This window comes from Athene noctua, chromosome 20 (genome assembly GCF_965140245.1).
Source record: "Athene noctua chromosome 20, bAthNoc1.hap1.1, whole genome shotgun sequence".
Classification (NCBI taxonomy): domain Eukaryota; kingdom Metazoa; phylum Chordata; class Aves; order Strigiformes; family Strigidae; genus Athene; species Athene noctua.
Genome location: NC_134056.1, coordinates 1577693 through 1604017, shown reverse-complemented (window position 1 = coordinate 1604017; position 26325 = coordinate 1577693). Strand labels below are relative to the sequence as shown.

The window sequence follows — 26325 nt, the reverse complement described above, 5'->3', positions numbered from 1 at the left end:
TCCTTACTGCCCACCTTCCGGATAGATATTTAGACATCACCAACAGTTTCCCTGCATATTCTTTGTCTTTTCTGGAGACTTCCTGAAGCTTCTCCTCAAGTTCAGAGACCTTCCTGGCCTGGTTTTCTTACGCGCGGCTTGGAAATAAGAGAAGGGAGAGGCCTCAGTCAGCAGAAGGCTTCACGGACTCGAATGACACAAGTTTTGTATGTTCTGACGGGGAGTATTTCCCTCAGCGGGCGCTGCTGGGCGCCTTCCCTTAGTAATAAACGTTCGGGGGCTCACGATCTCGGAGTGTAAACAAACTTTTGACCCCCTCCTTCTCCCGCGCCGTCCCCGGCAGCCCCTCGGCCGCTCCGAGGCGCGACACGTCGCCGGCCGTCACCAGGCGGCAAACGCGAACCTGCCCGCCGCGGGGGCCGCTCCCGGGGCCCCGCAGCCCCCGCGCCGCGGCGGGGCCCGGGCGGCGGCTCCGCTCGGGCGGCACCGGGGGCTGGGCTGGGCTGCGCGGCGGCGGCGGGGGGCGAGCGGGCGGCGCGGGCCGCGGCCCCTCCGCGCCCCTCCGCGCCCCTCCGCGCCTCCCAGCCCCGAGCACATGCCGGCGGGCCCGGGCGCGGCGGCAGCCAATGGCGGCGGGGCAGGACGTGATGTCAGAGGGGCTGTAGAAAAGGCGCGGAGCCTCGCGCGGCGCCCGGGCTGCAGACGCGCCGCCGGCGGACACCGCACCGCACCGCACCGCGCTTCTCCGCGCCCCACCGCGCCGGGCGGCGGCTCCGGCTCCGCCGCTGCGCTTCCCCCCCCCCCCCCCCCCCCCTCCCCTACCACCCCCCACCCCCACCGCGGTGCGAGCAGCCGCCCCGGGCCCCGCGGGCCGCGCCGCTTTAAGGAGAGAGGGGGGCCGCGGAGTGCCCGTCCCATCTGGTGCCCATCCAACTCTTCCTCCTTCCCCTTGGCTTTTTCTTTTCCCAATGAGCTCCAGCGGGCTGGGGGAGGAGCGGGGGAAGGAGCAAACTTTGCCCCTGAGCTGCCGCCGCTGCCAGCCCTCGGGACTGTGAGTGCGTACGGTGGGCATCCGCCCCATCCTCCTTGCAGCGCCAGCCTGCTCCGCCGGCTCCAGCCTCCCTCTCCCTCGCTCTCCTCTAAATTTCGCACAGTACGATGTAGGGGGCTTGTCGTTATTATTATTTTTTTTAATTTATTTCTCACCGAAGATGGTTTAATTTTTTTATACTTCTATTATTTATTAATCCCTCCCAACCGTAAACCTGCCCAGCCTTCTGCCAGCTGGGCCAGAGCATAAAGCCTGGGACTGCACCTGGGGCAATGAGCCCCGCGCTGAAGAAGCCTCCTAGAGGGATGTGCCGGGGCCGCGCAACAGACTAGATCCAAGCCCCGAAGCTTACACCACCAGTTATCCCCTCTCCCTCAGCCCCTTCGCCCGCCTTTTCTGCACCCCGGCCCCTCGAAGCCTCGGATCAGTGCCTGCGCTGCGCTCCGGAGATCTCTGCCGGGGTGAAACGCCCGGAGCCCAAGGAGAGACGGGGCGGCCGTGCTAGATGCATGGGGGAGGGCTCCGGTTAATGCAAGTTCTGGGCTCCTGCAGGGACCCCGACAACTGTCAGCAGCAGCAGCAACTCGGGGCCTCCTCCTCCGCTTCCTCAGCGATGCTTTTCCACAGTCTGTCCGGCTCGGAGATGCACGGGGTCATCGACGAGATGGATCGGAGAACCAAAAGCGAAGCACCGGCCATCAGCTCGGCTATAGACAGGGGAGAGACCGAAACGGTAGGAAGCGAAGGAATGGGGGAGCCGTTCAACCCCCTAAACATAATAAACCCCTCAAAGATGCAGCTTTTCCCTTAAAATATCAGATCGGGGGGAAACGTACGCAAAATGCTAAATCAGAAGAAAATTATGCGTAAAGGCACCCCAAAAGATAAAATAAAACCGTGGGGAAAGGCATGAAACTGTTAATTATTAATAATATGCATAGTAATAGTAACGCTTGGGTGAAATGAACGGTGCTGCTCTTGCGAGAAAACAGAAAGCTAGACCAGCCTTTTGGTAGCGTCCAAGAACGCCTTCCCTTCCCCCAGCCTGTCCGGCCTTCCAAAGTTTTTAGGAAGAGGCAAAGTATGCTTTTATACAGATAACGTTTTGGCACAGCGAATTTTTTGTCTGCAGAATGGAAACACGAGCAGCAAAGAATCCAATTCTGTGTTATTTTTCAGGTAGGATGTCTACACTGAGGTGGTCATTATAGCATTTATAAACAAAAACCCCAAACTTGGGTGCCTTTAAATTATGATTTAAAAAAATAATTTAATATATATGAACACTGGGTTTGCGAACAAGGCAAACGAAACTAGAAATGTTTCAGGGAGACGGATGAATGCAAATTTTGATCACTTTACCACTTTTATGTCTGCTGATGCGTAGTACTTGTATATTAATACATTTAGATAATAAAAAGATGCATTCTTCTAACGAGAGTTAAGCTAACGAAGTGGAAGAGATTTCTGAAGTGTGTTAACTGATTCAACGTTTTATGTGTACTCCTTTTTTGTTTAAAAAATGATAATTCTGAAGTGAAATGATCCCGTATTTTGGTTAAATGCTCTCTTGTAAACTGATATGGGCATATGCAAGAGAGATATCTGTTCTCGGTTTTTAGAACTTCTTCAGTATGTGTTATTTCTCTTAATGCTTTGTAGAAACTTACTTAAAGGTGACAGTGAGAGTATTTAATCCCGAAATACCGGCTGAAAAACAGCCTTTGTACTGTAAGGGTGGAACGTGATTTCGAATCTAAACGGTTTGGGGTTTCTTTGGAAAAGTTAATATTTCTCCGTACAATTAAACAATATAAAACGATCTTTCCTGGAATATATACGATGCCAGACCTTTATATATCGATAGATAATTCATATGCATACACACGTGTGTGTAACATATAGTGGGATAGAATACTGGATCCTTAAATACCATTTCTGGATCTCAGAATATTTTCGTTACCGGAAAAGCAAAGCAGAAAAAAATTTATTTCTTTTAAAGTGGATCTAGAAGAAACTACTTTGTTTATAAACCTAATCAGAGTTCAGTTAATGCCTTAAAGAAATAAGCTATCGGTGGGCTTGTGTGGCCAACATACCAGTGCTGTGCCATGATTTTATTCAGCTGTGGTTCTGGCAGCGGGAACGGTGTAGTGCGAACAGTAGTGCTCACGCGATGGGATTTTGTGATCTCTGCAAGGACTGGGTGAAAGTAATCACTCCAGCATATGCTGGAAAAATAGCTTCGTTTTCTTTCGAGTCTTCCCCATTAGCTGTCTTTTCTTTTTGCTTTGCGCCAGGACTTAAGGCTCTAGAGGAGGTAAAAGTAAACAAACAACTTCCCCCCCCCCCCCCCCCGCCCCGAATCAAAACAAACTGCGTGTTTGTCACATCTGCAAAAAAAAATGTTTCGGGTTGTCTTGCCCAAGAGCAAATCTACAGTGAGCTTTATGCGAGGGGCGTTTGGACAGCAGCGCACTGCCGGGGCTGCCCCAAACCCTGCTCCGCCCTGAGCCCCCGCTCCTCAGCCCCGCTTTAAGGTGCCGGCTAAAATAAATAAGCGTGCTTAAACGGTTTCCGATATTTTTCCTCTCTTTTTTTTTTTTTTGGTAGAAGTTGACAGAATAGGTATGGATTTGTTTTTTGCAGGGATTCGATTGGATTGCGATTTGACACTAAACTATTAAATTATATAGGGGTTACATTTAGTTTTATTGCTTCCAAGTTTATCCCAGCATAATCTAAAGTGCTCTGTTGTTTTTTCCCCGCTTTCTTTCCTACACGTTTCCCACTATTTCGTTTTCCTGATAAAATATTCTGCACCTCGGATTTAGTAACGCTCGCTCCTCCGCAGCTTTATTTACTGATCCCTTCGGTGCTTTGGGTCACAGCAGATTTGGATACGTGTTGTTTGGAACCAGCTTGCAGCGAGCGCTCTGTCTGTAGCCCTGTGACTACTGGGGGGTTTGATCGTAATTCACTCGGAATTTTATAGCTAGGAAAATACACACACAGACACGCTCCACATACACGCACTCACAGAGCATTAGCTATACAGACACTCTCAGTATATCCATAATAATAAATTTTAAAATTAACAATCTGCGATTTGCCCTACTCTGATTATTGCGCCTCTTTATTGAACAGCATCTTTTCTAGTCCTGAGACTGAAAAATCCATTAAAAAAAAAAAAATCCTGTGTCTCATCCGGACGCCTTCCCTAAAGCCCAGGGTGTTTTCCTTCTCGTCTCGCCTTCCTCCCGGGAAGGGGGGATGCGGCGGGGCCCTGGGCACCCCCGTTCCCGGGCGCGGGGGGGCAGGTCGGGGCGGCCGGGCTGGGAGCCCCCGCTCCGCTCCTCCGCCCATGCGAGGAAGAGGAGAAGGCCGGGCAGGGGGAGGGGGGAAGTCCAGCAGCGCACAAGAGTTTCTCCCTCTCGCTAACGGTCTGTAATTGTTTTCCCCCAGCAGACCATGCCTTCCATCAGCAGTGACAGGGCTGCCCTGTGCGCCGGCTGCGGGGGGAAAATCTCCGACCGTTATTACCTCCTGGCTGTGGATAAACAGTGGCACATGCGCTGCCTGAAGTGCTGCGAATGTAAACTCAACCTGGAGTCCGAGCTCACCTGCTTCAGCAAGGACGGCAGCATTTACTGCAAGGAGGATTACTACAGGTACAGCCTGCCCTCGGCCACCAGCCCGGGGAGGGAAGGGGGGGAACACCCCCCACGCTGGGCAAACCGCGGCCCGAAGGGGGTCCGTGGGGCACGGCGCTCCCTGCGGGGCGGGCTGCGGGCGCCTCACGCTCCCCGCTGCAGAGGGAGACTGATGGGGGGGCTGCGGGCCCGGGGGGGGGGGCGCGGCCCGAGCGCAGCTCGCCCCCAGCCTGCCTGTGGGGTACCGGGGGCTTTAAGCAGGCTGCGAGGGGGGGAAGGACACGGCCCGGGGGGAGCTGAGCGCAGCTCCCGGCCGGGGCAGGCAGGACAGGGCTCGGAGCGGCACCCGCACCCCGGGGGAGGGCTGGGGTGCCCTGGCAGGGGTGGGGGGACGGGCCCCAGGCCCAGGCCCGCTGTCAGCCCGGGCCCAGCCCGCCGGCGCTGCGTCCTGCCCGCGCCCGGGGGAGTTTGGCGGGGCGGGGAGGAAGACGGGGAGGGGGGGGGGGCGATGGGGGGGGTGTCAGGGCGTTTTCCCCGGTGGGAGCCGCGCTGCGAGGTGGGGAGCAGGACGGAGCCCCCCCGGGGAGCGAAGCCGCCCCGCCGACGTCCCGGCTTTGTGCCGCTGCCCCGGGCCCCGCAGCCCCTTCTCCCTCTGCCGCCCTCCGGGCGGGCCCGACGAAGGGGTGGGGAGGGGGGGGATGCGCCTCTCACCGTCTCCTCTGGCCGTTCTGTTTTGCAGGAGGTTTTCGGTGCAGAGATGCGCGAGATGTCACCTGGGGATTTCTGCCTCCGAGATGGTCATGAGGGCCAGGGATTTGGTATATCACTTAAACTGCTTCACTTGCACCACTTGCAACAAGATGCTGACCACCGGCGATCACTTTGGCATGAAGGACAATCTGGTGTACTGCCGCCTCCATTTCGAGACTCTCATCCAGGGGGAGTACCAGGTGCATTTCAATCACTCGGATGTAGCCGCTGGGAAGGGCCCGGCCTTGGGAGCGGGCTCTGCCAACACTTTGGGACTGCCTTATTACAACGGCGTGGGGACTGTCCAGAAGGGGAGACCCAGGAAAAGGAAGAGCCCAGGGCCTGGGGCAGACCTGGCAGCCTACAACGCAGGTAAGAGACCCCCACTTCCCCCCAGCGCAATTCAAACGGTTTGTTTCTGTTCACTTCCAAAGGGGGATTTCCGTTTATTTTAGCTTAAACCGTTAATAATAGTTTAGCTGCAGCATAATTATTGAGATCAAGTGCTGTCAAACTGCAATTACAGAAGCTAATATGTTAGCATTTTTCACTTCAGCTGGAAATAAAATGTTTTGAAGCAAGGTCATCTGGTTAAGGAGGGGGAGAAGGGGGAGTGTAGCCTGAAATAAAATCTGGAAACCAGAGATTGTAAGTTAGCACTTCAGAGAGCTGTGAATTTTCTTTAGTAGCTACACTCAAAGGCTGCTGATGGGCGATTTATTCTGACCTTGTCCTGAGCTCTTGCACCTCAGAGTTTTGGAAGGGGGGCGGGGAGTGAAGAAGCGGCTGTTTCCCAGGGACCTGCAGCGGGGGTGCGGGACCGGGGGTGCGGGACCGGGGGTGCGGGACCGGGGGTGCGGGACCGGGGGTGCGGGACCGGGGGTGCGGCAGAGCCCGGGCAGGGGCTGCCGGCAGCAGGTGTCTGCAGGCGGGCTCGGCTCTGCTCAGACACTGACAAGCTGGGCCGGAGCTTTGTTCCTCAGCTGTGACTCGGCAGAGGGTGGGGAATCTCGCAGCACCCCCTTTCCTGCACTCTCGCTGCCGGAGTCGCAGCCCCGGCCCCTGCGGTCGGCACGGGAGGGAAGGGACCAAAGCTGGCAGCCCCGCAAGCCTCCAGTCCCCGCAGGCTGTCTCTCGGGCTCTCTGCGAGAAGCTGCAAACTTTCTGATGGGTTTCCTCGTTTAACCTCCCCACCACCACAGCATTGTAATTTTGCAGGCGAAGGAATTCGAGCAGCCTCCTGCGCCCCCCTTCCCCCCTTCCCCTCGTTTCTTCTTCGTCCCTGTAACTGCCCACCAGAGCGGCCGCGCTCCTGGGTCCTCCGGCACTGCTCCCTGCGTGCAACAGGGAAAAGTGCTCGGACAAAGGGAAATTCTTAGATCTTGATTTGATTAGAAGAATTCAAGGCGGAGGTGGGGTTTGCTTCAGCCCCGAGTGGCCCCGAGCCCCGCGCTCCGCCGTCCCGTCGGACCCTGGGGACAAAACTCGTTCCCCTCTTTCCTTGCGCTGCCTCAGCGTTGTCTGCACTTCTCCGCTGTTTCGAGCATCTTTTCTTTTTTAATCTTCGAAGTTCAGACATGTCCCAAAGGCCTTTAACTTCTATTTATTTCATTATTTATTTATTTCCCCCGGAGAGGGCGTTAGGTAAAGGCCAAGTTTGCTGCGGTTTGTTTCGAGCCGCACCTCTGCGCGTCCCGACTGCCCCGGCCCCGCAGCGCCGGGCTGCGCCGTGCCCGGGGGGCGCCGGGGGGGCACCGGGGGAGAGCGCGGCAGCGGCTGGGGGAGAGGCTCCGGCTGGACCGGTGATCTGCCAGCCCCGGGGACTCGGTGCGGGGCAGGCGGCCGCGCCGGGAGGATGCGGCTGCGGGTGTTTTGCGCCTAAAGACGGAGTAACAACAGCGACAAAGCTGCGTGGTTTGCGCTGAAAATGGCAGGGGGAAAAGGCGCAGCTCCAACTGGCAAGCGCACCTCGGGAACAAAATTGCCAGCTATTATTGATTTAACTAATTGCTGAATAATTTGGAAATAGTGCAAAAATCAGGAGTAGTCCCAGTGGTGAAGGTTGATGAAAGGTGTATGTAGTGTTCTCGCGAGTAACAGCTGAGCTTTAAAACATAATGCATCTTGCCCGTTTTAAAACGTCTCCTTTTCGACGGGATTAGATTTTAATTGTCCTTCCGCTGTCTCCCTGTGCAGGGCAGATGTTCAGATTCAAAGGACCTGTAAACCGAACCAGCAGCATCTGTCCTGGATGGGAGCACAGCCTGAGAAAGTCTGACTGCTCCCTGACTTCCTAAATAAACTGTCTTTAACTGTAATTTTCAAAATTCGTTTTCAAAATAATTGCCCTCTGATTTTTTTTGGTCTTCTGGTTTTTGTTCAGAGCCTGCAACTGAAGCTTAAGAGATCTTCCTTGAGGAATCTTTGGCTTCTTTGCTTAAACTATTTATCTACTTAACTATTTACTAAACCAATAATCGACTAATTTATAAGATAATAATTGCCATTGATCTTGGAAATCAGACCAGGTTGCCCGTTGATGTAAAATTTCACAAACTAGTAAATTATTGCGAAGCCTTCGATTTTGTGCCTTTGAAAGGGAAACCGTTTAAAAGTGTGTTAGTTTCTCTTTTTATTTTTAATGGAACTTGTCATTTCCTTCTTAGAAATGCATGAGAAATGCACAATATTGTCCTCTGAGGGGGATCTGTTGCTGGTAATTTGTGTAGAATACTGTGTGTAAATAAATCTACACCCAGAGGTGGTGGGAGAAGGGGGACCCGTAAACTTAGGCAGAGTTGAGACTGAAATTATTTTGCAAATTGCAGCAAATATCCATCTGCAACACGAATTAGACTGACTTTTTTTTTTTTTTTTCCCCTACTTAAACGAGACTCCATTTGCACGGGGATGATGGGTTTTAGATGTGGATAGAGCCTGACAAGTGGAAAATAGCTTAGAAGGATGCTGAAACTTCAAAAAGATTTCTTTTTCTTTCTTTCTTCTTTCTTTTATTATTTTTTTAAGTGTGTTCCTGTGATCATAATTTCTTCTTTCACTTGTTGGAATGGAGTTTGATGGGGGTTTTTTAGGTCAGTAAATCAATGGCTGAAAGCTTGTTGAACACAGGAGCACCTGTAAAGAATTCTGAATACTCCCTTTGTGAATTAGACCCCAAACCTCCCACAGCCTGCTATATTTTATTCATTTGTATCTAGTCTTGTCTTTAATACGAAGACACTAAAATATCCTCGAAAATGACAGATGTATTGCGCAAACTTGGGCCACGACGAGCTGCTAAAATACTCTGTGCTAAAATAATCTGTGCAAACAGCGAAGATATTCAGAAATATTCCCTTCCCTTACTAGCAGGAGGATACCCAGTGTTTCAGGCAGAAGGGGACTATCCAGGCTAGACCCACCTCCCCGGCGCTGGGGACCGGGCCTGGGGGCGGCTTTTCCCCGGGGGGCGGGAGGCGCCGGCACGGCTCGGGGGAGCGCCGGGGTCCTTTGGAGCTGACCCTCCGACCGGGCTTTGTCAAAAGCTTTTTTTTTTTTTTTTTTTTTTTTTTTTTTAACTTCCTCCCCCCCCCCCCCCCCCGAGAAAAAAAAATGGGGAAAAGCCTGGAAAGTTTTGAAGAGCGAATTTCTCTTTTTCTCCTCGTTTCCCCTGGGACTAAAGGCTCGGAGTAAGCTTTCCTGTGACTACAGTTGCAGAGCGAGCAAACAGGAGCCGCAGCTTAAAAACGGATGTCTTGCAGCGATTTCCTAAGAAAAATCAGAGTTTCGCCCTTTTCCCTCTCGCTCTCCCCCCGCCGTGGTCACCTTTGGGGTTCCCGCGGGCGCGGTGCATCCCCCCCCCCCGGGGGCTGGGGTCGGGGCCGGGGCCAGCCCTGCTCCCCCCCCGCGGGAGGCGGCCGTGCCCGGGGCCGGGGGGTCCCTCGGGAAGGGCACGGCGGGACGAGCCCCCCGCGGAGGGGAGCGGAGCGGAGCGGAGCCCGCCGCCAGCCCCTTCCTTCCCCCGGCCCGGCGGGCAGCGCGGAGCCCGGGGCTGCCCGGGTTAATCGCGGCGCTCGGGGAATTACCGCGCCCTCGCACCGGCTCTTCAGCGCCATTCAATTGGCTTAATTGAGGGGAAAAGCCCTCGGCGGCGGCTCCTCCCGCCCAGGCCGGTGCCCGGCGCGGCCCCGCTCCGGACCCTTTGTTCTCCCGCCCGCCCCGGCCCGGCCGCTCTCTCCCCCCAGAGGCACCGCGGCCGCGGGGGGGCCGGGAGGCGGCGGGGACACGCAGCCCTTTTGTCCCAGGCGCAGAGGCAGGCCGGAGGAAAGAGGGTTTCTAATCCCAGCTCTCCTCTCCCGCGGCCTTGTGGTGCTCAGCCTGGAACGAGAGTCGCTGCTTAAGACAGGCTTTCTCTCCCCAGAAACACCTCTTGAAATTTGCAGGTTGAGGCAGCGCTCTCTGCGTCTGTCGCTCCGAGGGCTTGGCGGGGGCACCCTCCTCTCCTCAGAAGCAGCGAGGGGCACCCCGTCTGCTCCAAGTGCCACTGCTTCTCCCCCTTTCATCCCGGTTCTGGTGAGGAGTTCAGGCGTCTGCCTGCTCCAAGTGTCTTCTCCTTCCACCAGGGAGAAAGACTCTCTCTGTCCCTGTCCCAAGAACCATTCTGAGGGCTCTGTCTCACTTTTGTCCCCTTCAAGGATGCGGTACTCCCTTACACACTCCTGCCAAACAACAAATCAGACTGCACCCCTGCCTCCTCTAGTTAATCACAAGTTCCCTCTCCAGGCAGCAGAAGGTTAAAACACCCCCTTGACTCTTATTACAGAAGGAAAGGGGTGTATGTTCCTGAGCCACTGAATACGGAGAGCTGATGCATGCACCAAATGTGTCTCTTGTTTCATCATTCTTTCAGAATCAGGATTAGTTTGCTTTCTTTTGGGGTAATTTAACATGTCAAACACAAGCTACTGAGAACAAAAGTTCCCCCAAAGGAAATTCCTCTTCCCCATCTTCTTCATGTGCCGTGTACTTAGCGACCTCCTAACTACTAACACATGCTTTGCCCTGAGTCCTGACATGTGGGGGGATCTGGGTGTGAAACAGTTCTCCCAAGTTTTCTTCTTCAAATGGTGTTTGTTACAAAGGTAACAGCCCATCCAGCTTTGCGCTGGTGGTGCTGGTTTTTAGAGATGGCGTTATGCCTTCTTCTGCAGAGGGTATTTTGGTCACCAATATCAAAACATGATGTTTTAATCTTAGTTCCTAGTGATGCTCTCTGTGGACATCACCATCTTGTGGCCGAGTGGACACGCGAGCCGCGGTGCTAATGGAGGAGGCGGTAAGAGCTGCTGGGCCCGGCCGAAGGACAGGAGGGCGACGGCCTGGATGTGGGGGCTGCGGGGAAGGCGCAAGGGCCTTGGAAATGTTCTAGGGTCAAGAAAGAGACTTGGCACCACTTCAGAATTTATCACAAAATAGGAATGAAACGTTCGTTAATCTAAGACTTCTCTATTCGACTGGAATTTTACCAATAGTGTTTCTGAACTCCCAGCAGGAGCCCTAGATACTGCGACTGAAGGGAAACCTTACGTATGGATAGTTCAACAATTCCTTGGGGAGTTACACAGGGACACCACAGAGGAACAGGGAGGAAGTGCCTGAAAAGCAGAGGGTTGCGTGAGGAGCATGTACAGTGTTAGTCTTACACCATGATGCCTTTTGCAGAAACTCCTAGGTCTTAAAATCTCCCCATGCTTACAGCCTTGGCCCATTCTGCGCCTGCAACGCCCAGAGACATTTCAGATCCTGTGAGAGATGTGTTTAATGTTAGACCTAATATACTTCTGAAGATGGTGCTGGGCGCCACAGCCAAATACAGGAGGGGAATTGTCACTAACTGGGAATATTTATGTCATGTCGGGTGATGCCTGGGGGAACCCAAACCACTTGTGCAAGACAACAAACAGCAGACACCCTTGTGCACTTTCAAGATCTGTTCTATAACTTTCTTCATAGAAGACAATATTTTCCTAGTCTCAAATGGTGCATATTTACTGTCATTTCAATATTATTTTTATTTAGTAGTTGGGGAGGTAAAATTATGAAAAATTCAAAGAGTAACTTCTTCATTGTCCTATCAGGGCTTGATGGAAAGCTGATACCCTCCTTCCATTCTGGGAGGATTTAGAATCACTTTGATTTCCTTGGATCCTGAATGTATCTCTCTCTGTGGAACAGGTTAAAATCCAACTACTTACAGCCCTGGGGTTTGTTTTGTTGCATATTAACATGAACAGACCTCAGTCCTTCAGACAGATATTTTAATGCATTTCCTCCTAAGTCTCTGCCTTGTTATTTCTGGGAGGGTTTGAAAGCATTTAAGATAACACACAGAGGTCTTTTCCATTACCAATATCTACAACTCTGCGAGTACATTTTAAAAGCAAGCACTGCTTGGTTTTACATTTCCATAACAGAATTTGCTTTGAGCAATGTAGTTTCAGTTATTCATCCCAGTATTTACGTCAGGAACTGTAGCTGTGAAGGAGGCTGGAGCACATGGGATGACCCCAGTTTGGCAACTAGACCTCAGTCCTTAACCCAGAAAAGATTTTTCTACATTCCACCCAGCTCCATTAATACTGCATTTTTACTGTCTCCTTTTAAGCATCTTACACCTTTTAAATTCAGGTGCTTCCAGTCTTTCCACGCTGCAGGAAAACAAGCAGAAATGCTTCTTATTGCTAGAATTTGGCACAAGATGCTTGGGTCTGGAAAGGATTTATACAAATGGACGCACACGCACGCACACACGCACACATACACACATTTATATGTACAGTAAAAATTTTTTAAGCTGATTTTTGAATTATAGGAGTACAGAAACACGCAGAGAAATTTGAGGCTTCGGACACTTTCTACGTATCTATTAAACAAACATGCTTTTGGTTTTAAAGCTGGATTTTTGGAGGCCTTGCTCTATATTGTGTCATGTCTTTTTTTAGAAGGTTTTGAAAAGCAGAAGTTTGCAAAGCAGCTACTGTACGTGCTGCAAACCTGCTGTTTATAGAATCTGTATGTATTTCTACTTATGAGTACGTGCATTTTATGTATATTTTTTAAAAGTTGCTTTTAATGCATGCCTTTGAGAATTGTATGTTTTCAATAGGGCTGAAAACCTCTGATGGCTAGCATGAATTTAGAGTGAGACTATAAAGACACGTCTATGAGATGTGCTCAACTGCAACAAACCAGCAATAATGGACGACTGAAAACAAATCTGTTTATGTGTTTGAGAAATTTCCCAATAATTCACATTTTAAAATACATTTTTTTTTCTCATTTTTTGCACGCAACATAGAATGGAGAGAGTAGTGATTTTTCATTACTTTTAACATAAAACTTCTAGGAAGTTAAAAGGGAGTTGTAGGTACTGGAACAGCAAAAGCAAAATAATGACAGTTTGTCAGAGCTAATTTTCAGTTATAGCCCTGATTTATTTAGTGGATTTAAGCTCAGTCCTTAATGTTTTTTTAAGAGTTTTTCTATGGCTCACTGTATGTACAAATAAATGAAAAACTCATTTTGGTCTATGCGATTATTTTGCTTGGCGTTCAACATTTAATACTACTTGATAATTATTATAATGTTCCTTGCTCATAGACTTCCTTTATGGGCTTTATAGTTGATTTATGCAAGTGTATCAATCAGCATCATTCAGTGATTTCAAAAGGAGATAACAGACTTGATCATTCGAACTAGTATTCGCAAATACTTTTTTAAAAAAGGAAATATAGACATATAAATTATTTAAAATATTTTTTTTTCATTTGGCATGCTAGTGACACATTGTATTAACAGCTTTATTTCTTTAGCTAGTCCAATTATAGTCATAATTTGCTGTCTGGTACCCACAAACTTTATTTCTTTTACAGCGTTTCATTTAATGGTCTCTCTTGTACTCTACAGGGTTTAGTTTGATGGAGGAAATAATTATAATTTTAACTGGTCTGTTCCATCGAGATTTAAGTGGACTGTATTGTACAGCTTGCTTTGTACGTTACAATGCGATTTATAGTGATACAAAGTACATTAAAACACTTTACAGAGTTGAGGACAGCTACTGTCCTACAAGCAGAAAGTGGAGGAAAGGCTGTGTGGAGATGGAGGGAAGAAAAAAGGAAACAGACCTGACATTTTAAAAGCCATAAAGAGGCAGGTGAGGGTCCTTGCAGGCTGGTTATTGTGAGGGAAAAATAGAAGATGCAGAAATGGAGGGGAAGGCAAGTAGGATTTGTACCCGTACAATGCATGCCATGGTATGTTATTTTAATTGCTGCACTCAGATGAACTGCAAACAATGTTGGTCACAGAGCAATAGATTTACACGCCTTTTCCTCTTGTTGCCTTAAGCTTTAAGTTGCAATGAAAACGATGGTGACCACCTGGATAGAGACCAGCAATACCCCAGCAATCAAAAAACAAAGCGCATGAGGACATCATTCAAACACCACCAGTTGCGGACAATGAAGTCATACTTTGCTATTAACCACAATCCTGATGCCAAGGACTTGAAACAGCTAGCTCAGAAAACCGGCCTGACCAAAAGAGTTCTTCAGGTAAGAAGAGCAGTCTTTTGTCTTGAAAAGTAAATGAAATACCAATTTTTAAATTAAAATGACATGGATTTTGCTGATTTTTCAAGCTCTTAGTTGTTCATACCTTCTGTGAGACTTCAGTTAAATCCTAGAACGCATGAGAAAAGTTCTTTCTTTTCAGTTTCCCAAAAGCAGATCACTTGGGTTCTAATTTTTAATGACAGTTGTGAAGGTTTGGGGCCCTGCTTGTTTTCCTGTAGTCAGTTAATTCTGGTGCGTGTTTTAGCTTTCAATCTGCTGTAGGGAAGAGTGAATTATTTTAGTTAGTGTGTTCACTGTAAATAGAGAGCTCTTAATTTAGAAATTACTGTGAATGTTTACCTTCATAAGAAATTAATCAGCAGTTTGAATTTATTTCATCAGGACAAGGAGGATCTCTTTTCTTTCATAATCGAAGTGGACATAAATTTTCCAAAGATTTTTTTTTTTTTATTCATAGTTTAGTAACTTAGAATGAAAGAAAACTGCATTTTAAATGTACTTTTTCTCTGAAAGCTGGATTTTTCTTGCTTCACGGATATACGCTCTGTTTAAACTATTATGGGAAGCAAAGGTGAGAGTGTTAGTTGATTCAGCTCCAATTTATTTTATAGTTCCGATTCAAGAAGTCAGTTTTAATGGGCACTTATCCAATTAACTATACCTAGAGATAAATTTGGGTATATAGGAGCCGTGACATTCCAGGAGCCATTGCTGAAATTTTTAAATGGGTCTTAATTGCAGCAAAATGGTTTGTGAGCTTCATAGAGAGGTAGGGCTCCGAGGCAGACTCCTGGGAAAGCATCGTGGACAGCTCTCACAAATTCACAGGCAAGTGGAGGCCAGTAGACAAAAAATATCGAGGAAAAACTGAATTCACTGGAGGGATTCTAGACCTTACAGTGTTAATACCTAACAGAAGAAGGAATCAAGGTTTTGTCAGCTTCCCAGTAAAAACTAATGAAAAAACATACATAATTAATTCTCTTGGCTACGTCCTCCATAGACAGGTTTTTTTTGTTTGTTTTTGTCAGGCTGATTTGTGGTGGTGGAACAGATTCCTTCGATATAACTAGCGCACATCCTCACACTCGATGTAGTGTCTCTCAGAGCAGCTCTCCTCTATCCATGCACATGGGCGAATTAATTTACTGCATTTGTCTATTCTTATTTTGAGACTTCTTTTTTTTACCCTCAGAGTTTAGACACTTCAGTAATATTTGTTCTGTCCATTACAGTGTACTCACACCTGAATTATCTGAGAAATTTCATATAGTGCATTACTAAACGAGATAAGTGTCTAGAAAGTGTCTTTTTCTTGATCATCCTCTCTCCTCTCTCCACACCAACTTTGACTTCCATCTCTCTTTTCACCTGTTTGGTGTTTTCTTCCATCTTTTTTCCAAGTTAGATCTCTATTTCTTCCTTCCTTTTCAGAATGTATGTCCCTGTATCCAAAATTTGAGTACACGTCTCCATTACACTTCAGTTCCTCTTTCAGTTTCTTCACTGCTTCTGTTTCCACCTTTAACATCTCACCTCTTGCAGTTTTAAGGTGCTTAGTGGTTCCTCTTTTTTTTGTGGCAGACCCTTAGAATTTGACTAAATATTTTTTATCATTCTGGTAATTTGTGTTTCACTTCTTTTACTTTCACAGTTAAATACTCCTTTATGTCTGGGCTCCTTTAGCTGAAGAGTGGTGGAAGGTAATAGTTGGTGGTGGGGATTGCACCCAGAGGATGATGCTGTTGGAGGCAATTCAAGAAAATGGCTCGGTGTGATACTTAGTCTACTATCACTTGAGTTTTCCTGTCTGTTATGAGCACTCTACTCCATGCTATTGAACTTTTTGTTTGAAAATTAATTTGGGTCATTAAAAATCCATTATTTTTTAAATTTTAGAACCTTTGTGCCCAATTGGTTTGTCTCTAACCTGTGAGAGGCAATTTTTCAAACACTGAAGTTCACCTATATGAGTTTCAGAGTTGCTCTTTGCTGGGGAAAACTCTTCATGATGTTGGTTACTGAGATAGTGTCACTTATTAATTCTTTTGAGCCAGAAAGGTTGGCATTCCATCTGTCATTTACTGAATACAAAGTAATTCCCTGACACTATTGATCTAAACGAGCATTATTAGTATTTGTCTTACACACCGAAAGCGAGTGGCCTCCCAGGCGTACGTGCACACTTAACCAGTAGTAAGCAATCTTCCTATGTCGTTACTAGGCATATTTGTAAGGTGGTGTATTTTCTGTACATTCAGATCTCAGTTCAGCTGATGAAGGATTGTGGCTCTCTGTATACCATTAATAGAACATATTTATAGGTTATATTTTAATAGAAAATGCAAGGCAGCAGATCAGGAGAAACAGATCCTCTTGTTGTGAAACCAGTGTAGTTCCTAAACACACAAAGCAGAGTTTCTAGGGATTTAGGAAACAGCTAACGTGCCCTCACTATATAGACATTCCCACAGCACATAATGAGGATCCTTAGTACAGCGACTTTGACCATATTCTTAATGGCCTGTGATAGTGGATTTGGAAGACCTGACTTCTGTCTTTGCTTTATATACAACTAGTCATCAGCCACACGTGTCCAGAAGTGGGATGGCATGGAAATGCTTCATAAATTACACTTCCTTCAGTGGCCTTGTAATGCAGACTATTTTCCATAAGTAGCCACATTGGAATCACAGTAAACCTATTTATATTTTTAACCCCTAGTTTTATTTATTTTCATTGCAATTTAACTTTATATTTGCAATTTAATATACCTGTTGTACTGCAGCTGGGGAACACAAGCCCATTATTGTAAGCTATCATTCATAATTAAAATGACCAGCTAATTGTGAGCTAACTAACTGGCATAAATGTTCCTCTTTTGAGAACTGATCTTTCTTTTTGTGAGTTTAGAAAGGGAAGGTGGAAGTAGATAGCCCAAAGAAGAGATGGTTTGCTAGCTATAGGTATGTACCTCTGCTCTCCCCAGCAGTCTGGCATATGATTACCCATGGCAAAAGCAGTTTAGAAACATAAAGCATTATTGTTCAGTGGGTGTCTTGTACACTGCTTGTTCTTTCTTCAATCACTCCCCAGTGAAGTTGCTATGAAAACCCTACAAAGACCACTGCATGCATTTGGACCTTGCTAAATCAGTTTCCACTTGTCAACAAGCATGAAAATTTTCACAACCATGCGTGGGTACCCCACGCTCCATTTCAGTGAAGATTTGCTTTAGGCTAGCACGCTGCTGACTCTTTACTGAACCTCCAGTCATAAAATACCCCAGAGTTCCCCTTTAACTGTGTATTTACTAATTACGATAGAGTAATCAGAATGTGTGTGCAATGAGGGAACGTAGTTTGCTTTGTGGTGCAACATCCTTTATAGTTTTGTTTCTCCGCTTACCAGTTAGTAAAATTCAGTAACGTCTCCGGGCAGGTGTGTGACTGAGCAAAATTGTGTTTAAAAACTTGTTTCTAGCACAAGCTACTGATACAACCAATATATGTCAGTTGCAACAATGGAGGTGTTACGGACAAGAAAAGGAAGTTATCTGAGGTGATTAGGTGATCTCATTCACTGCAGTATCCAAATCCTTTACAATATTTAGCGTATTTCTTTTCAATGCTTCCCTATCATATGGAGATGGTTTTTTCTTTCTATTTTACTTGATGGAGACAAAGTTAGCGGCACAGATCGCTGAAGAGATAGTATAATATTTTAACTGCAGTAAATATTCCTCTACCTAGCTGCTGAGCTGCCCAGCTACAGGCATCCAGCCCCGCTAACCAGACTCTGGTAACATCAGTGGTGGGGCTCGCAGCTGCGTTTATTTTTCAGTGGGAGTTTTGGTCCGTATTTTCCCCTTCAATTCAAAATAGCTCAGCCTTAGAATGATACAGTTGGACAGAAAAGCACTAAATACTTCCCAATGATTTTGTTTATTCCTCAGTACTGAAGACCAGATTCCTAATTGTGTAATTGATGTGAGATAGGTCCTTCTGGAACAATTCTTTCAGTTATGTATGTTTGGGTTATTTCTGTACTGTAATACCGTTACAGGTGCAGGGCCTGACTTGCCAATGTGAGCATACAGCTCGGCTGCCGTTATGCACGGGCAGCCCTGCCTTGCCAGCGCTTCCACGTGCTTTGCACAGCCGTGAGGAACGACCCGGGGCAGGAGGCAAGCAGGCCTGCATGCCCACAACTCAGAAAACACTAGTTGTAATTCTTTCGCTACTGTGGACTTCACTTAAGTGCATAGCAGAATAATTGCTATTGCGATAATTACGTTATCCCTTTCTATCGTAAGACAAGGTATTTTCAGAATGTCAGTTAACAAATATTTAGATATCTTCTCAGTAATATGAATATTTATTATTGGACAGTTTTAAAGAGCTTTATAACCATTAGCTAATTAACCTTGACACTTTCTCAGTGAGGAAGGAAGCAAAAGTAGTCACGTAGTCTCTTTTTGAATACTACTTACAAGATCGTGTAATATTTTCTATGTCTAACGTGAGCTACCTCTATTAAAGAGAGAATGACCCACATTACATGTGCAGCTCCTGAAAGCAGCATGGCTGGTCACCGGAGCACAGGTCTTCATATTTGATGGAAGATAAAGGGGAATACATAAACACCAACAGTCTTGCTCACTTTTCTTTACATGCTACATGTTTCAAATCAGAAACAGAAAAAATACCGTAGAGTCTCCTCTCAGCCTGTTAAAGTTAAGGAGCAGTTGGATGTTTAGGAACAACGTAAATAAACAAAATAGTTATGGTGCCTTCTACAGTTTTACACACTTTAAACGAGAAGATAGTTTTGTGAATAGGAATGGAAATGCTACTCATATTTGGGACTACTGGTTATATAAATATGTGTATTTTTAATGGACATAAATGTGAAATTACACAGAAGTATGTGTATATGCAACTGGACTAGTTCTTTTGTCTGCTATAATTATTACCAAACTATGGTACACATACATATCAACAGTGGCAGTCTCTAAACTTCCATTTCACCTTCACATGTATTATCCTTGTTACAGCTGCTAGGAGGCGTATTAAAAAAATCAAAACCAAATTCCTTTCTGGGACAAATATAAATTATCTCTTACTGAAAGGTAAAAAAATCCCCCAAAACGCTCTAATTGCAGTTTTTCACCATTCCTAACTAGCTGGTGCTTGAGACTTTGTGGCTTGGATGACCAGAAGTGATGTTTCAGTCGCATCCCCCGCACACGAGGGTCCCCGCCTGGCTCGGGCCCCGCGCACACTCTGCGCCTCCCTCCTGGTGTGGTGCTGAGCGAGCGGGACGCTGGGTGTGAACGGGGCAGGCAAAAATAGCCCCTTTGGTTTTGCCTCATTTTGATCCATCGCTGGCCTTTAACGGGTTTACCACTATAATGGACTGTGTTATAAAATCATGAGATTATTTTCACCCATGCTAGTTTAGGAAGAAATTTTTGTTTTCTTGTATATGAAACTGATAAATAGCCTTTAAACTAAGCGTTTTAACAAAGGGAACGACAACACAAACTGTTTTAAATACTGAGCTTTCAGAAACAAGGACCTGTAGGGATGTGATTTATGCATGGCCCATGAATGCAGCTCCTATGGCCACTGCTCGACTTTGTGCCTGAGGATTATTTCCTTGGGGCATTCCCTGGAGAGAGAGAGAGAGGGTGTGAACCTTAAAGACCCTTGGTTGAGGGAGAAAGCTTTCCAGAGAAAAAGTAGAAGTGCTCAGTAAGGGGAATTTGGGGCTGGAGCATCCATAGATGAGAAGAAAGCCAGTCAGAGGAAAACCGAGACATGTTCATCAGTTCTAACTGCGGCTGCAGGCTGGGCGCGCACGGAGATCCTTACAGCCCGTCCTGCGTACCTGGCGCTCCTCGGCTGGCACCTGGCTGCGCGCGGACCCTGCGGCAGGGGCCGTGCTGCTTCAGAGTTAGAGGTCAGAACTTCTGTGCAGGTTGGTGTGGCCTCCTGAGCTCCACGCACTCAGCTTCCTTGTACAGGCCACAGAGGAGAAATCTGGTGGAGATACTGTACGGCCGTGCAGATCCTTCCACTCACTCGGTTCCATCCTCCGAGAGGTACAGAGGTGATGAGGCTCATTGCATCCAGGATGGAAAGACTCGGCCCTATTCCTTGTAGCAGGGCAACGTGAGGACAGTAGGATCAAGATTGAGTCCATTGTAAAGAGTGTAACAATGGCAGAGGCCTTCTGATAAATAAGCACAGTGAAATTTCAGCTAGTTTGTAGCGGTAAAATTACCTGGTATCAACATTGAACACAGAGTATTTAACAACATTTTCAAATTAGTCGAAGTAATATGCTGTACCTAGGTTTCCTGCAAGTTTCACAAACAGATTCCATTTTATCTATTTTCAAATAGGTCAGAAAAATATTTTATCTTTAAACAAATCCTGCAGACAGTGGGAAGCATTATTGACTCGGACCTAAACACCGAAATGTAACTGAGAAAGATGAAGTCATAGCTTTTGTCCTTCACTCAGAGATAATAACCAAATAATGCAAGAAGTAGCAATATTGGAAGCATTTCTGTATGTGGATATAATTTCTACTGAAATGATAGTTTTTAATGCAGTGTGGGTCTTTAATACCATTCAAGCCTCTTTTCCCAACATCATTCCAGTACTGAAAACATTTGAAAAGGAGATTGGCATAGGAGAAAGGAGCTGAAGCATTTGAGAAAGAAGAGTAAGAGAAGAGTAAGAAAGAGGGACAGTCCTCTTAGAACAGTGAGAGCATTGCAGGCACTGAGACGTGAGAAGGTTGCTGGGAGAGCTCCAGGGCACGCAGAGAGGCAGGGTGCTCTGCTCTGTCACCTGCTGCTTACAATGGGAGATGGACTTGAGGCACGAGGGTGCCGAAACTCCTTATTTTATATTCATCAGATGCTTGATGTTTGCCTCATCCAGACAAATACCCCTGGGATTGAGGGCAATCGAGGATTCATGCAGGCTGCCCAATTTCTAAGCATCTTTGCACATAGCCTGCACAGAAAGACTGCCCTCCTCCATCCTTAGTCCACTCCCGTCCCAGGCAGGCTGTTTGTCCAGGATGGCAGGAAAGGGGAAGAGGAATGCTTTGCAGGCATGCACAGGACACTTCTCATGGCTGGGGCTACTTTTCTACCATGTTATCAGTAAAAACAACTTCCCCAATACAAGTGTTGGTGAATTTGTGAGTATGCTTTTGCTTTTTTAAACACTGCAGCTCTTTAAATGCTACCCTGTTATATTAAACTATTTCAGGTTTGGTTTCAAAATGCTCGAGCCAAATTCAGACGGAACCTCTTACGTCAAGAAAACACAGGGGTGGATAAGACTTCAGACTCAACACTCCAAGCAGGGACCCCATCAGGTCCTGCCTCAGAAATATCCAATGCCTCCATGAGTCCATCCAGCACTCCCACTACTTTAACGGACTTGACTAATCCTACTATGCCTACTGTGACATCTGTCTTGACATCAGTGCCCGGAAGTCTTGAGGTTCATGAATCTCGAAGTCCTTCACAGACAACTCTTACAAATCTTTTCTGATGACTCTTTCTTAATAATTTCTTTAAAAAAGAAATTATTCTTAGCTGAAATTCCAAGTGTATTTTAATAGAGGCTTTGAGCAACAGACTAACCACAATTAGGATCTCTCCTAAAAAACAGAAGGAAATGTAGTGTTCTGGTATTACGGAGTACGGACTGAAGAATAACTTGGAAGATCTATTGCAACACAACATTTGTGTAACTGTACAGTTTTGTGGACTGAGCAAGGGAAACAGCAATTAATTTAAGTTGGCTAAAGCTTCTGTATTTTCAAAGACTGCCATGTGCCTTATATACTGTTTTATCTACATTCTTTGGATTCCATGTCCACTTCTCTCTTTTTCTCTCTGTATATTTATGACCAGGGCAAAAATGTTAAGAGTTTGTTACTTTGAATAGTCCTAAGCCTTTCATTGGTTGCTTTGTTGTTTTAGAATTTTAAGGTCTAAGTCTGTTCGAATACCAGAATTTGTAAAATCTAACCAGTAATAAAACCACTTATGGAAACTACTTGGTAATGGCTGCAGTTACATTTAACATTAGTGTCACAATCAAGATAGGCTGATTGTATTTAAAAGGATTAGAAAACTGCACTGCAAACACAGTATCTGCCTAGGATAAACTCTAAATATGATGTATACATTCTTCCTGTTCCTGAAGTATATATATATGGTGAGACATCCAGCTTGTACAACAGTCTAGGTATCTGCATTGTAGAGAAATAAATAACTGCTAGTTGCAGGTAGAAGTTACCAGATAATGTTAAAATTAAACCCGAAGAACTATCCTTAACTTTGCTGCGTGTAAGAAACTTGACTTCAGCTAGCATTTATGAAAACAATCTTGCTTTTGTGCAAGAGATGGCTTGTCCCCTTTCCTGGAGGGGGCAAGCGGGGTATCCGACAGCTCTGTGGCCACATTACAGAGGTGGACGCGGGGTAATGTTTTCCCTAGGAAAAAGACAGAAGTATTTCGGGTTATTTTACAACACTGGTGGGCAAAGTCGAGGTAAAATTATGTTTTATAAAGTCACAGCCTTACGTTTTTTGTAATGCTTTGAAGGAATAAAAAGCCAAGGAAGAATACGATTAGTATGGATGCTAATAAAAGTGGTTACTCCTTCAATGAATATGGACCTTTCAATACCGTTGAATTCCTTCTCCCCCCCAAAATATGTGCAGAATATCACTCATATTTTGAGTTTTTTTCCTATTGTTTTTAAAGATGCTTTTCTGTAATTAAAGAAATACCTCAGCAAAGTTTAAATATGTATAAGAACGAGTATACACTATGCTGTTTGCCCAGTAGTTTTATAGATTTTGAGTGGTACATAAGATGCATATGGTTGTTCCTTTTCAAACCCGTTACAATCAGTTTATTTCAGACAAATGTTAGGTTGTATGTGGATAGCTCTCTAATCCATCCTTCCCATTGGATCAAACCTGCTAAAAGATCATTCCAAATAAACAGCAAGATAGGTGCCAAGATTTGTGTTCTTTGCCCTTTTCCGTGCATCGAAGATGATTTAGTAGCCCAGGCTCTTTGTTAACAATGTTTTGGTTTTCAAAGCGCTACATTTATTCAGCTTTCTCAGCTGAAAATTTGCCATTCTTGTGCAAGCCAAATTCCTATCAAGATCAGTGAGAGATCTCAGAGCACGAGGACTGTGGGATAGAAATGCTGACATAATTAGGTCATTTATTAACATTTTTTTACACTTCAGCTTAAAAAAACCCACAGGTGAGTTATCTGAAAAGCAAGATAGTCCCAAAAAAAATCATAACTAGCTAAGATCTGTGAAAGGGATTACGTTCTGGTCACTAAACCCAATAGGCTAGCGTAGTTCATTAAGTTTATGCACAATGATGAAACATCAGAAAAGGTAATTTGGGTTGAATTAATAACTGCTACAGGTTTGTTCAAGACATTTTTTCCTCATACTATAAATGTCTAATAAGGAAATTGTGCTGGTTAGTGGACTGTAAAAGAGAACATATCTGCCTTTCAAAGATACTCAGACACAGAGATTCTGCTGTATGTAATGTTTTGTTCATTGTCCTTGGAGATTTTATTTTTTTTACATGCTTAGCTGGATCTTTTCTTGATTTGAAAGGCAATGTTGGTCCACTGTTAAATGATGGATACAGCCCATAATTAAAAACCCTGTGTATTAACCTGTAAACAGTTTTTAAAAACTGAATCCTGAATTCTTAAATGTTATGGCAAATGTAGCGGATAACAATTCAAACGGTTCTTTAAAATTGCAGTGCTATTCTTTGTGATCTTGTATTTCAACTACCTGAATCCACATGGATGGAAATACCTTTCAAACCAATTCTCAATATTGCCTTTTCAAATAACTGACATTTACGAAGGGGAATACTCTCGTGTTAATCTTATCTAAAACCTATAAGAGACAATTAGAGAAATTGTCTGGTTTAATCAAATCAGGGATTTTGCATATAAATAAGAGACAATATTCTATGTAGGGTCTTTATGTAGGTGCATTAGGATTCACTCACTGGCTCCAATGACCTATGTTGTCCCCATGATTGTTTCAATCCTGTGGTATTGTTTGGTTGTTTAGAGCTTGTTGGTTTTGAATGCTGTACATTTTTTTACTACTGCAATCCTAATGTTTCTTCACATACTTGTACAGTTCCACATTTGATGTATTAGTCTGAAATTCTGTTAAAAACATGAACAAAAATGGAAATGATATTTCTTTGGAAGTGTATTTTTACTGTATATCTAATTTGAACTAGTTGAACATACTTCTTTACATTTTGCATGATAGGTGTGTAGTTCATTTTTTAAATATGAAAGAGACTTAAGAGTAACTTAGAATGAGAATATAATGAAACCTATACAAATATGGAAAATACATACAATGATTTGCTACTTTTTGACTCAAGAAACTTTTTGAAATACATTTTACCTAGTTTATTTAAGCTAATGCAGGTATTTTGTCTTTGAGTTCATACATAATACAGAATATGAAAGGGGATTACACGTTAGAAAAATTTTCAAGTCACCTTGATACTCAACAGCACACTGGACTGTTCTTGTCAAGCAAAGAGAAAGGATATTTGATTTTAAGAATGCTGAATAAATATATTTCCACCTACAGTAGAGAGGGATAGCATTACTGTAAGTGATATGTAATCACAACATTTATCGACACTATTAATAGCTACATTTCATGAAATTTATTTTTCATTCAAATTATCCAAGTTTGGGATAAGAAGACTAAGGATCCTTATACTAATGAAGAAGCTGAATGTCTGCTCTGGAAGCAAAAGTCAATTTATCAAACATGCTATGGGTGGAGAAAGTGCCTCCAGGATATTTTGGTTTCCAAACTACCTTTTCCTCATAGCTGTTAAAAAAAAAACCCCACCCTATTTAGAGCACTTTCCTATAACTGTGGTTTGGTTTTGTTTTATTTTTTTGTCTGTTGGAAGGTAAAAACTAAAGCACAGGCACTTGTAATAAAAACCTTCATCTAAAGGAAAAGGAGAAAAAAACCCACAAATCAAAATAAGAATCAGCACTCATACTCAGGCATGATGACAGCAAAGGCATCGAGGTGACTAGAAGAAGTTCCATGTGTCCATGCTTATAGTCTTCACAGTGACTTAACAATGCTTGGAAGGAGAGACTTGAATTGAAAGTGGGTGAATTCCAAGGTTTTCCTTTTACTTCAGAAAGCCAGGACTAATTACATAACTCTGTTGCTGTTTTTTAAAATGTAATTTGATACGAGTTACCTTTAGAAAGGGTTATAACATCAAATACAGTGTGAAGAGATAAGCCTCGACATTTTAACAAGGACATTTTTCCTCTTTTCTTTTCTATTCTTTCCATCTTTTTAACCCTGGTTCTTCTCCAGGACACATCATGAACTGCTGGCAAGAGGCTCAGTTTACTTTAATGAAGGGTAGATCATCTTCTTGCCACACAGTTTATACCCTCCTGCTTATGTGCATTTTTCACCCTGACACCAGCAACCACTTCTCATCTACCTTACGCAGCTGGACTGTCCACAGCTTCTACAGAGGGAATCCTTCACCCAGGCTTCAGTGGAGTTTCTCCCTACCTCTGCAGGAACGTATCCCTTCTGAATAAGGGGGATTTAAACCATTCCTGGTAGCAATTCCTTTATCCATAGCTAAAGTAACAATCTGGGAAATGAATGGCCTATGCTTTTCCGAGATCACTTTGACCTGCATTAGGAAAGGCTGCAGGTGAAGTACTTGTGCAACAGGTCCAGTTCACGTTAGCAGCCAGGGTCTGGGTGGGTGTGCAACGCTCGTGCCAGCTCTCAGCATTTCTGCTTTCCAGGCTTAAAACATTACACCTCCCTTTCCAGACCTTCCAGTGTTTTTTGTCTTGTTCTGCGAGTGGGTTGATTTGAACTCCGCTTAATCCCATGCTTCAGATAATTTTGTCCGAGTCTGCAGTATCTTTGCTTAAAAAACTAAGTATAGCAAACGCCCAACATCCCTCGCCCCCTGCCATACATTGCACTTCAGGCTGCTCAGGGCCTCTGGTGCGATACGTCACTACCCCTGCAGGCAGCAGGGGCTGTACGGATCGGGCTCTCTTCTCATTCTAATTAAAGAGAAGTGAAGGAATACTTATTAGATTCTCAG

The 26325-nt window shown here is 45.3% G+C and overlaps 1 protein-coding gene across 2 annotated transcripts; it reads left to right on the top strand.

The window, feature by feature from the left end:
- Positions 1–1017: 1017 nt before the first annotated feature.
- LHX2 (LIM homeobox 2) lies at positions 1018–24470 on the top strand. Of its 2 annotated transcripts, none has more exons than XM_074923599.1 (5): positions 1018–1784; positions 4520–4722; positions 5444–5826; positions 13864–14069; positions 21383–24470. In XM_074923599.1, exons 1-5 carry the CDS (start codon positions 1557–1559, stop codon positions 21668–21670), a joined length of 1308 nt encoding a protein of 435 aa, XP_074779700.1. In that variant the 5' UTR covers positions 1018–1556; the 3' UTR covers positions 21671–24470. The 2 variants fall into 2 exon arrangements, with proteins under 2 accessions (XP_074779700.1, XP_074779699.1); XM_074923598.1 differs by having other exon boundaries at positions 4517–4722.
- The last annotated feature ends 1855 nt before the right edge of the window (positions 24471–26325 follow it).